The 12663-nt window shown below is 41.3% G+C and overlaps 1 protein-coding gene across 2 annotated transcripts in view; it reads right to left on the bottom strand.

The window, feature by feature from the left end:
- tgfbr2b (transforming growth factor beta receptor 2b) overlaps positions 1 to 12424 on the bottom strand; it is a 32031-nt gene extending 19607 nt beyond the window's left edge. The window contains exons 1-4 of one of the 2 annotated variants that reach the window (XM_035671842.1): positions 12174 to 12424; positions 1988 to 2132; positions 1689 to 1882; positions 501 to 578 (exon numbers count right to left, since the gene is read on the bottom strand). In XM_035671842.1, coding sequence (XP_035527735.1) covers positions 501 to 578; positions 1689 to 1882; positions 1988 to 2132; positions 12174 to 12261 — 505 coding nt within the window. In that variant the 5' untranslated portion in view covers positions 12262 to 12424. The remainder of the gene's footprint in view (positions 1 to 500; positions 579 to 1688; positions 1883 to 1987; positions 2133 to 12173) is intronic. The other variant, XM_035671843.1, reaches the window with a different exon arrangement.
- Positions 12425 to 12663: the final 239 nt, after the last annotated feature.

Here is a 12663-nt window from a genome sequence, read left to right as displayed (position 1 = left end):
CTCACAGCATTGAAAAATTACATTTAAATCTCTCAAAATCTAACCTGAAGCTTTAAAACAGCCAAGGGAATAGTATGTTTCAGCGCTTGCCCACCCTTCAGCCTCCCACATTATTTTCAGTATGTATGCAAAGCAGATGAAAGTTAGAGTTTGGTTAGTGGGGCGGGAAGAAGAGGAATCTGCTTTAATAACACTGTAACATAGGAAGGGAATGAATTAACTGCCCCATAGCAGCAGACAGAGTCTACCTCACTGTCATTCACTACAGAGGTGTTCTGTGTCCATGAGGCCTGTTCGCCATGTGCTGGAGATGTTTCTGATTTGAGTTAAACACAGACAGGAAACCATATGTCTGAGCTCTCCAGCATTGCTACACAACCACACACATACGCACACACACACACAAACACACACACATTCAGTCTGAGACAGACACCCAAATTTTCTTCTCAGCACAGCGAGAGGCAGTAACCAAACACACAGCACAGAACAGAACTCACCCAACTGTGTGTCTGTGACCACACTGAGGATTCCCCACTCGTTGTTTACATGTGATGCAAACACCGCGTTTCCACTTCCTGTTTGTGATGACAAAGCACTCTCCATAAGACAGTAGCAACCATAATGGGACCTTAAAGCACACCCACGACTGAAATTCATGAACAGCTTTACATGCCAAAATACACACAGAGTTTCCTTGTCTGTGGTTGGAGCTCAAGTCAGAGAAGTAGGAGGAAGAGGGGGAGGGGGTGAGAAGATGACAACAAAGAGATGATTTACTGATAAATGAAAGAAAGTAGGGCCAAATAGACAAGTGGTTAAACAGAGAAAAAATGGCGAGGCAAAGAACGCCTGACACAAGATCTTGTTTGTTCATTAACATATGAGGAAAGGGTGGACTTGCGGTGTTAAACAAATGTTGGCAGTTTTTGATATACTGTGCAGCTGTCTGAACAGATAACAGGCTGATTTTATGGTCGGTCGACCAGATATGCTGTAACGGATGTGTGAACAATGTCAAAATGAACTTTAAAGCATTTAATAATAAAAAAATAACAGCTGATGGAATTAAGGGGGCCGAACAGAATTACTTCAGACTTATCATCGTTAAAGCATCATCATGATTGGGAGCAAACTGGCCAAGAGGCAGCATGTATATAGAAAGCAGAAGGGATCCAAAAACAAACCTTTTAAGGACACCACAACATAACTCAGTTGAAACCAGAATGAAAATAGTTAAAAACTTGATTAGAGTTCCTAAAAGAGACTGAGATGAGAAAAAGACAATTTCAAATTTCCTCTAAAAAATCGCAATGCGGTTTGCGATGTTCAAAGCAGTTCTTCAGGTGCCACAGGTACTGGCTATGTCCTCCATTCTAATCCAACCAACAACAACATTATGATTATGCGACATCCGCTGTAACCACTCAGCTCTAAAGGCACTCTGGAAACACAGTTGATGAGAGACTGAACCAAAACAGTTGTGGGTCGTAAAACTAAAACAATGAGCTGAAATATGCTAAAATGCACCACAGAGCTGTGGGGAAGTGCAGAGACAATTCTCTGTGGGTTTGTCAGTACAGTGATCCCTTTCACCTTACTCACAGTCAATTGATCCAAGGTTGAAATAAATATATTGATCAGTGCAGCTTTAACCTCATTAGAGCATGCTAGTTTTGTGTACTCACTCGGGGAGAATAACAGTACGTCGTTACACTCATCTTCTTCACTACAGGAGCAGAAGTGAGCCATCCCACTTGTCGTGTTCTTCTCCTTCATTACACAGGTGGAGCTGTTGTAGTCGTCCAGCATAACACCATACAGCGGCATGGACGGGTCATGGCAGAGCGTTTCGATGGAGAAGCCTGTCTCATTTTTCCTCCTAGGAGACAGAGAGAGCAGAGATGTAAAACATGTATACATTAGGAGCTGTCTAGTTATCTAGTAAATCACATCTAAGAGATGATTTCTGCTCTCAGGTACCTACCAGATAGCGACACAGACCTCGCTGACGTCCGTACAGATGGATGTGATGGAGCAGTTGGACATACATGTTCCTGTACCACTACAGGAGGAAAGCTCCAGATCACAGAACTTACAAAGCTGACGTATAGGGTAAAAAGAGGGCATACCTGCAGAACACACACAAAAGTATCCATCAGGTTGGCTTCATAGTTTCTAATTCCATCTTTATATATTTTTATTAATTTTTTTACTAATGTGCCACAATAATGTTTCTTGAGTTAAACATGTCTTCATTTGGGGGCTTTTCCAAGCAAATATTGATATATTTAAAGTAGCTTTGTGAATACGTTATTTACAAAGCTACTTTACATCTCATACTGTACACTCAGTAGGTTTGAACCACAGGACAGCACCAGCTGCCTGAAGTTAACCAGGTTAGGACCGCAAACAATGTCAACACAGACAACGACAACCAGGGCAACACCTCCACGGTGCTGCACGGCATTTTCCCAGATCAGCCACATCAAATGTGCTGAATGGGGCCCTAAGGAAATCATCGAGCCATTCACAAATAGGCCATGACCACGCTAAACGCTCAACGCAGACAACCACAGCTGAATCAATAGGCAGCCTGTGCCAAGCTACAGCAAATTCTTACATCAAACACATTTAGATACATAACCCAAAACCTCATGCAATCTTTTAAAATGCTTTCAAAAAGGGATTTCCTGAGAGAAGCAGTAAATCAAACTCCGTCTTTTTTTAATTCATGCATCAAAGACGGGATGCGGAGTGTTTTCTGATCTGATTTTCTGGAAGTAAGAGATGACAAATCTGTTAAATGTGAAGTAAATCATCATGAAGTCAAATTCATCTAAACCACCATCCAACATGACTACCCTAGCTAATTATAAACATAGGCAGATTTAAAAGTGGCAGTGACTCCACATGGTCTTGTTTCTCGCTTACGAGATGTTCTTTATAGCTGAAATTCATGATCCAGAACCTTATATTAGAGAAATAATCATCCCTGAGATATGGTTACACTGTTTGATATCATCAACTCGGCTGGTTGCGAGGTATTGCATTCAGTATAGTAGGTCGTGTCCTGCCTGGGCTGGCAGTGTAATCAGTACAATCTTATCCCTGTCATTCTCCTTAGCACGACTTGAGCCGCCTACACCTCTCTGATCTCTGCTCTGTGACCTGTTCAGACCTGCCTCTCTGACTGAAGGAACTTCGCAAGGAACTCTAAGGTTATAGAGCTTAATTGGGCCTTTTTAAACTACATTTTCGGCTCTAGAAAGGAAAGGAAGGTTTCTCCATGTGGTCTTTGTGTTCAAATTAGGATGACTTACAGGGTGGGATAGAAGCTCTGTGTACAGTATGCAGGTGTTGTGGTGCAGCACGGTGGTTTTAAGAGTTGGAGAAACCCTCCCTCATCTGGGAGGTCTGAGTTTGAGCCTCTGTGTCGCCAAGCATCTGCCCCAGTTCAGCTTCACTGAGCAGGACACTGAATTCCTTCCAGCTCTGCACCATGTAAAGCAGCTTTCCCAACACTTCTGGTCAAAATGAAAAGCAGTGACGAGTTCTGGTTCAGGTCGTGACGTCACCCGGACTAGCAGCTGTTCCACTAGTTTATTTAGCACAATGCAATTATTCATTGGGGGGGTGCTTTCTTTGGTCTTTCTGAAAGATTTAATTGTGTTCCTTGGTTTTAATGTTGATTTTCTAACATAAAAGAACCACCAGCTACTACAATCTGTGATTTTCAACAACTCATTTGTAACTAACTGTTCTTCCTTATCCATCATATCAATAACACTTATTTTCAATGTTTTATCTCTGCTCTCTAAAAATGTCTGTCTCTTCATAATTTGGCTTACAGCCTCCATCTGTAAAGCTGGTGCCGTTTAACTGGTGACGGTTGGCATTGTGGGGAACAGTGCTTGCAACTTGTTATAGGGATGGATTTATAGCCATCAGCCTTATTGCAAATGTCAAGGTCATTTGAATTAGGTTTTCTGACAATATGCACAGGCTCTTTATCAAATATCAACATCTTGATAGCAGCAGACATGTTTTATGACTGGCTTCAAATGAACTATTTCAGTAAAAGACACATTCCTGTACTGTAGGATTAGTGATTATGGAACTTGCACTATGAGCCACACTCAGTGACATATTACATTATTAACATTTGAGTCAGAAACACTTACTCTGGACATGGTCATAGCAAATGTTTAGATGTGGCAAAAAAAGCTGGTAGGAGCGTTGGCATGTGCTCGTCAGCAGAGTAATAATGAGAATAGAGCTGCAATTAATCCATTACTTGTCAACTATTAAATTAATCTGCAACTATTTTGATAATTAATTAATTTAATAGTCAATTTTAAGGCAAGGCATAGCAGTTTATGTATAAAGCATGTTTCATACACAATGGTAAATTAAAGGTGCAGTAGTAGCAGTTAAAAACAAGACAGCTCAAGATAAAAAACAATTCTGAAATGAAACAACCCACTTATAAAAATGAAAAAGCAAAATGAAAAAAGAGGTAAAATTAAGAAAATGAATAATAAGTAAATAATAAGACCTTAGGTTTTCAAAACATTTAGGTAAAAGCGCTTGAGAATTTAGTTTTCAGTCTGGGTTTAATGGTTGTGGCGTCCTAAGACCATCACGCAGTTGGTTACAGTGCTGTTCTGCATAGTAGCTTCTCCTTGTTTGGATTTGACCCTTGGCACCACTAGTAATCCACTCCCTAGTGATCTAAGATGTCTCACAGGCCTATATAACCCATGTATACATTTATAAACAAGTAATAAAACTTTCTTCTTTTCTTCTTCTGTAGCTTTTTGGCAACCCATGTAGAGTCTTAAGAAGTGGTGTGATGGGGGCTGAGCCTTTGGTTTTGGTCAGAAAAAAAAAAAATCTAGATTCTCTGATTTCAGCTTTCAACACTTTCTTTAGTCCGCTATGATAGTAAACTATATATCTCTGGGTTGTAGACAACATTGGAGGATGAGTCTCAAGTTACTACGGTATATAATGAGTATGAGTGGATATGAGTATTCAGCTGATAGACACAGAGCCAGCGATTGTGAAGCATGAATGAAGCAGCAGATGTAAATCAGTTAATGCTAGTGCAACTTCAGTTCTCTGTCTAAACCATTAGTTAGCTCCATTAGCTCCCATAGAGTGAACTCACTCAGGTAAATGTTATTAAACTGTGCTGTGTGGATTGTGCTGCAGTAAATTCTACTTAAATGAGCCTTTATCAGTTCATATAAATATCTGGTCCAGAGTGGTAAAGTAGGCCTACATGCTCACAGACCTTTGGACTGAACAAAGAGGATGTCTGATATGACAGATAGCCACTTCACCGTGATGAAAGGAGCCCCTTCCTCGCAAACAACAACAACAACAGCCCTCACACATCTGAAATCCAAGACATAGACAAAACAAGTGCACCCAGCGCAGTCTGTGCTATCGTTCAATCAACTGGCGGCACGTCAGAGAACAGTAAACCCAGACCAGAGGAGGACTTCAAGTTCGACTCCCTCATGTCGTCCAACTCTACCAATTCTTCTTTAACAGTGTGTGTTTATATGGGGCGCGTGTGACACCCGATCATAGTCTACATAGGCCGGATTATTCATTGAACAGGAACCACAGTTAATATACTTTCAAGACACATTCCGTCACACACAGGCAGAGAGCGTGAAATGGCTCAGCGCTAACACCCACTCACAACCTCAGAGACAAATAAAACGTGTCGATTTAGTGCAGCAAAGTGCCACAGAGAGTGAATGAATCGGAATGAGTGGGGGTTGACTTACACTACAGCCAGTGAGCTCAGTGAGTCTTTTATGGTGTTGATTAATCTTTATTGGACTGTTGTTGATTACTGATTACACATTAAGAGCTCATTAACCGTCAGCTTTTGATTGTCAGACAGGTTTTGCTGGTAGAAGATGAATTCTGGTTGTCTTTGGACCCAGGCTATGTTGGCTTTTTCTTTTCACTCTTTCCTGCCCTTTATGTTCTGGCTTTTGCACACATGTCTTGTGTATAGCTTAGCTTAGCAACAAGACTGGAAGCAGTGGGGAAACAGGTAGCTCTGGCTCTGTCTAAAGAGAAAAAAAACATCTCTAACATTCATAACAATTATGGTGGTTTTAGGGGAAAGCAAGTGCTGTAAATATTTCTTGGTGAACAAATGCGAGGAGCAAGCAGTGGTTTCCGAGTCTTGTCAATACAGTGATGACACCAGTGGTCTCAAAGAGTCAGTGCCAATACGCTCAGTTCCATGTTTCACCTGACAAAGTAGTAAAACAAATAGTCCACTCTTTATGCTAAGCTAGGCTAACCACACCTTGACTCCAGCCTCACACTTATCGCACAGACAGGAGACATGTATAGATCCTCTCATACCAATCATGAAAAGAAAGGAAATAAACATTTTTCAAAATGTTTCTAAAGCAATTTCTTTAACATATAGTTATTTTAAGTTTGGCACTTTTACAAATTCCATGTCAGGTTCTATAGTCTGTTCTATAGGACACTTTATAAAAGAGAGTTTCACATAATTTGAAATTGTCAATAGATAGAAAAAATCGAAATAGAGTACAGTGTGTTTATAGATATAAACACAGTGTTGATTAGATATTCTGTGTTAATACTGTTAAAAAAGTTTTTGATAGAGTAAAACAAACAAAATAAGATAACTTTGATTGATTCCACTGAGTTTGCCATCATCCCATCATGCCTTGCGCTGCATTATATATTATGAATATTACAGTGTATCTACACAATGTCAAGCCGTGCTGCATTAGCAAGTAGCAGCTCCTGTTTTCGCTTTTACCAGGATTTCTTCTGATAGTACAGAAAACCTATCCATTTATAACAAACAGCTATCATTTAAAAAGGTTCTGCTGATTCCAGCAAACGTCCACAATGTTTTGATTTGATTTGAGTTATGAGTCTGAGCAGGAGGGATGTGAATTTTGCGTGAAACGGTTCAAAGGGTAAATCAAGGCAAAAGAAAAACACCACCCTAAATGTCTCCATTTACTTACTTTCCTGGGTTTATGACAAAATTACAGCACTGTTGATCTTAGATAGTTAGAGGCTGCAGCTTCACACCCTTTACTTTGAAGTCCCGGCAGATTGTGTCGGTGCAGAAAGTTAAAGGGTAACTGTGCATGAAGGTCTGTGGTGGTATGTGGGTCATTGTTCCAGCTGCTAAAGTGCTTTGACTTTCTCTTTTATTACCGCCACACTTTCTCCTGCTGCTATAGCCCATGTGTAGGAATTGTAGTATGAAAACACAAGTGACCTCAGTGCGTCACAGGAAGGTGGAGGAGGAAAGTGTGGACTGCCATTAAGCGAGCTCTTGATGGCTCCTGAAGGAGCAGTAAGGGAAATGTAAGATTTCTTTGTGCTCCTGTTACTGCAGGAGGGAAATCATACTACTGTGGCCTGCCTCCGTCTGACAGTCAGACCAATGAATAAGCTTAATAAATGCTTGTGTTTCCCTTTTTAGCACTAGAGAAAGTGAAGACAGGTGTCTTATTTTAAGGTGAAGATGCAACATGCTCCAGTAACATATTACAATGACATTAAAGCTGATTCCTGAAATGACAAATGCATGTACACGACTGGACATTTGCTGGGTATATAGATATTTTTGTTAATATCAGCATTTAAAGAAATATTTTTTATTTTTTTTTGCTGAGAGTTAGATGAGAAGATTGAATACTCATCATGTCTCTATGGTTAATTTAAAACCAGGAGGTGCTTAGCTTAGCTTAGCATACAGCGTTGAAGCAGGGGGAAAGAGTTAGCCTGTCTAAAAAAAAGGTAACAAATTCTACCTACAAGCACATGCAAAGTTCAGCAACACTAATATTGTTTTTTCTCACTTGTTGAGTTGATGTTCACGATTTGCCTATAACAGCCAATTAAAATCATTTATCATCTTATTACATCCATTCCAATTGTCTGCAGCTTATGTGAAGCAGAACTTATCAGCATTGAAACTCCCTGCCATGCAGATGCAAACACAGCACCTCGTCTCATCAGCTGAAATCCCCCCCTCTATTTCCTCCCCTCTCCCCCTTTCCCTCTTTTTCCAAACTACTGAGGATGTGAGCTCACAGTGGATGGGAGGACAGACAGGAAACGCAACTGCAGTTTATCACCCATATACAGGAAAGACTGCTTCAAACTGCTCAAATGTGAATGGAAAAAGGGAAAAATATGCACACTAGGCAGGCAGTGTCACTTAAAGGCCCTGAAAGCCAATTGTCTCATTCAGCTTCTTACTGTGAGCAACAGGATCCTACTGTACATGAACACAAACGTTTCTGCCGATGCTAGAACAATTCTAGGTTTTTCACATGAGAGGTTTCAATATTTGTGCTTTATGTCAATGCTCTCCTCATTGGTTTGAAGTAGACAGTCTGGAATTTACAATATTTGAATCAAAATCTGATGACAGCTGTGGGGTTGTTTCACTGTGCAAAATAGAGGCCTAGGACCCCCTGTAGACATCAAAATTAAGCTAATTACTTTCTATTAACTTATGTGGTCTCTACTGTTGCTGCTGCAGCTGTTGGTGTGGATACCTGCAAACTCATATTAGGGCTGCAACTTAATTGATGATTATTGTCATTGTTGATTAATCTGTTGATTATTTTCTCAATTAATCCACTCTTTATTTGTTCAAATTTTAAAATATTGATCAGTGTTTCCCAAAGCCCAAGGTGACGTCCACAACTCAAAGATATTCAGTTTACTGTCACAGAAAACTTGAAAATATTCACATCTGAAAAGCTAAAATCGATTAATCTAACAGTCGACAACTAATTGTTGCTCTAGTTAATATAGATTAAATGTTACTTATAATAATTAGTTCTTAAACTGTCCTTAAATCTCAGAAGAAAATAAGGGTTTGGATATCTGCTGCTATATCTCACTATATAACTGTGCAGCTCACTGCTGTCAGAAAAGCAGACATGGTCAGTTAACAGTTACGCTATCATGTCGCAAGATTTAAATAATTAATGAAGGTATCTGCACTGTGCCAGCTGTGTTTAGTATTACACACAGTTTTGGAGAGGTGTGAGAGTGTCTCTCAGCCATTTCACAGGCTTTAAACAGTAGGCGGAGCTCCAAAGTGTGCTTCTAGGCATCTACATGTAGAGAGTATAACAGCTTAATGTGCGTAGATCCGTGTGTGGCTAAATCTAAGCCTATAAAACCCCTAAAATAGATTACACTTCTCTGGGGCAGTGCTGCACGGCAAATACAAATTGAAAATATCTCTGTGGAAATGAGAATCCTTCTTCTTTTCGTTCTAGTCCCATCACTGAAATGAGGGGAGACAACTGGCAAGAGGCTGCGCAGGGCTACATAACTGCCACAGCAGGCGGCTCAGCTCTCTCTCTCAGCTCCTGAAAGTTATCCTCCCACCTCTACGACTCCCCTCTTAATCCACCCCTCTCCAACTTGGCTGTAATCCTCTCATTCCTCTCATCTTTATCTCCCTCCCTCAGCTCTCTCAGGTTTCCTCTCTCCCTCCATCCCTCCTTCGTCGATTTGACCCCGGAGAGTCAGCGAAGCGAGTGGAGAGGGGAGCGCGCGAGGGGAAGTCGACTAATATGGTAAAAATCAAAGGAAGGCACAAAGGAGGTTAAAGTGGGTGACCCCCTTCTCTCTTCGTCTCACTGAAGCCCAGTAAAGTCAGTGTAAACACAGTAGGAACTGGACTTTGCAGGGCCAACTCATATGAACAACTTCCCATAGTGAAAAGAGCACTTTGGGGGCTCAAACTGCTGACATCTACTCTATCACATGTACACAACAGTCATAAGACAATCCATACCCCCTTTCATGCAGCCTCCTGTTTCCCTATCAGCCTTCATTTTTGATTGGTACCTTCCAAATAGCTCGGCACTATCTTGGCTAAGCTCAAGGATTGGGAAGTATGCAAGCACTCGGTGGCCTCTGCCAAGACGCTGTGAAGATTCCCTGGAAAGGAAGGAAGAAGGAACCTTCCTGTGACAGCCCACTGAGCGGATGGTTATCCACATCAATTGAAAGAAAACAAAGAAAGAAAAGATAAAAACAACAGAGTCCAGCCCTGGTGTTTGGATAACCACAATGTCAAGCTGCTCCGGTACTCGGAGACTGGTGAGCAGCTTCCTCCGGGCCGAGATGCTCCGGAGAAGTCAGAATAACAGGGAGTGTGCGTGTGGTAATGTGTATAGGTGGGGAGCACTGGTGAGGCCATATGGGTGGAAGTTTGTATGTCTTCTTGTGCATGCAGGCGTGTGTGCATGTGTGTGTGTCTATTTGTGACACATACAATGCAGCAGGACCACACAGTCCTTCTGGTATGTGGGATTTCCAGGTTCAAAATAGGCCCAAGTGTGGGAGGAAGGCAGGAACAAACAGCAGAGAGAGGGGGAGAAGAAGAAGAAGAAGAAGAGGGAGAAGGGAAGGAGGACAGGGACGACACATGAAGTACGCATTCATGGCAACTGAGGCAGAATTTTCATTTTCATCTGTGTTCAGCCAACCCACCTGTCAGCACGGGGAAGTTTCTGTGGTATACTGAAATGGGAGGTGTTACGGTATGACAGATGGAAAGCCGCCAAGAGTGTTAAATTGCCACTGTTAACACGTGGGATTACAGTGTAGAGGAAGGAAAGCAGGGCTGCCACCATACAAACTTACAGGGAGATTTGAACAATCTTCCACTGTGGCCATTTAGGAGCTGAAGGGGCATGACATTCAATACAAACCCCTACAGTGCACCCAAACATTGTTCAAACCTGCAGAAACGCTTAAATTCTTAAATTCTGTTTTGGGGAAATTTGTATACAACGATGCACAAGAAATTTAGATTATTTCCATCTGATGGAACAGTGCAGCCATTAAAACATGCGGTCTGGGTTTGAATACTTCACTCAGTGTAAACATCATGTAGCTTCAATAAATACCTAGAACGAGCTGATACAGAACATATACGATACTGACAGATATAAGGAGACTCTTTCCAACCTTAAAGGGGCATTTGTACAGTTTAATTAGTGCTGGTAAAGTTCGGGACACTCACAAGTTACAAGTGATTTAAAAAAGAATGCTTTAAATTGAATCTCTAAAGGGTCCTACTATACAGTGCGTGTCGAAAAACACTAGATCCTACAACTCCCATAATGCAATATTTAGTTAAGTCTTCAAACTCCATGTCCTTGCTTCATAACACAAGATTTCAGTTACAAATCTCAGTATTACTATTATTATTATCAGTTACAAGGACCCTTAAAATAATTCAAACATAAGGGTCTCTTTTGTTGAAGAAATGCTTTGTTATAATTTCAAAAAATATAATTAATTTTTAAAATATTTTTAAATAGCATTAAAAAGGTAATTCAGTACTGTAGATAAGCAACTGTACACAGTATGACAGAAATTTCATACCCAGGTACTGATACACTGCAACCCCTCTTAAAACTAATCTAAGATAACAGCTCATGACTTAAGAGAGTACCCTACAGAGCCACAGAGTACAGCATTAACAGTTTACACAGGCTGAATAGACTCCTCCAGACAGGTAAACTGAGTGTCCCTTCAAAGCCACTTAAGGGGAAATAACAGTGGAAAACCTAATGTTTAGGGGTTTTGTCACATGTGCCTAAGATATAGGACACGAGAAAAGTGTAAGGCTCCAACTAGAAGATGAGCATCTAATTTGTGTTGTACTTCATCGTTAGAATATATGTTTAAATTGAGCCTCTAATGCACTAAAAACTATTGGTCTATCAGTTTGACCAAATAACTTACAGGACAGACCCATAAAGTTGTGTAATCTGATCAGAGAGCTGGCAAAATACGTTTCTAATATGCTCTGTGTAAAAACACGTGTGCTGTATGAAACAAGGCAGCACAGTGAGCTAAGCCAACAGGAGCATAGCTGAGCAGTGTATCAGCCGCTGTGTGAGTCACCTGTTGCGCCTGGCTGTTGTCGGCTCTCCGGAGAGCCGTGCGTAACGTGCTGGAAGGAAAGTTTCCCAGGCTCATTACGACTACAGAGCCCAGGTTTGGTTATATATACATACACAGACTGACATTAGTGAGCGACTTAGTGAGCTCAGTGTACAGACAGAGTGTCAGTGAAGTTTAGGATCTGCGTAACTCACCGGCAGTCCCGGGCTCCAGCACCAGCGCCGTAAAGACACAGACGGATAAAGCTCCCCGTAAAGATAAAGAACCGCGCTGAGCCTCCATGTTTGTGCGTCCGCAGATCCTCCGTCACATTAAAGGTCAAACCAGCGAGAGTCCAGTGGAGGAATGAGTTTGTTGTGTCCGCTGTGCTGTGCGCTCCACTCCGCTCAGCAGCTGGAGAGTCACTGCTGAACCATCCATACACACACACACTCACACACACTGTATACACACAGTGCTCTGACAGGAAACCGGAGGAGGGAGGGAGGACTCTCTCTCTCTCTCTCTCTCTCTCTCTCTCTCTCTGTCTGTGTGTGTGTGTAATTACCTATCCAAATACTTGAAATGGGAACAGTAAACAGCTCTGTATACATTTACATGAACTCCAGCTTTCAGAAATATCACAGAGCTTCAACAGATTTCCAGAAAGTGTGGACTTACAGCTAATAGACAGCTGGAGAAACA

This window comes from Morone saxatilis, unplaced genomic scaffold, assembly GCF_004916995.1.
Source record: "Morone saxatilis isolate NCDOM2014 unplaced genomic scaffold, NCSU_SB_2.0 Contig24, whole genome shotgun sequence".
NCBI lineage: Eukaryota > Metazoa > Chordata > Actinopteri > Moronidae > Morone > Morone saxatilis.
This window is presented reverse-complemented; position numbering and strand designations above follow the sequence as displayed.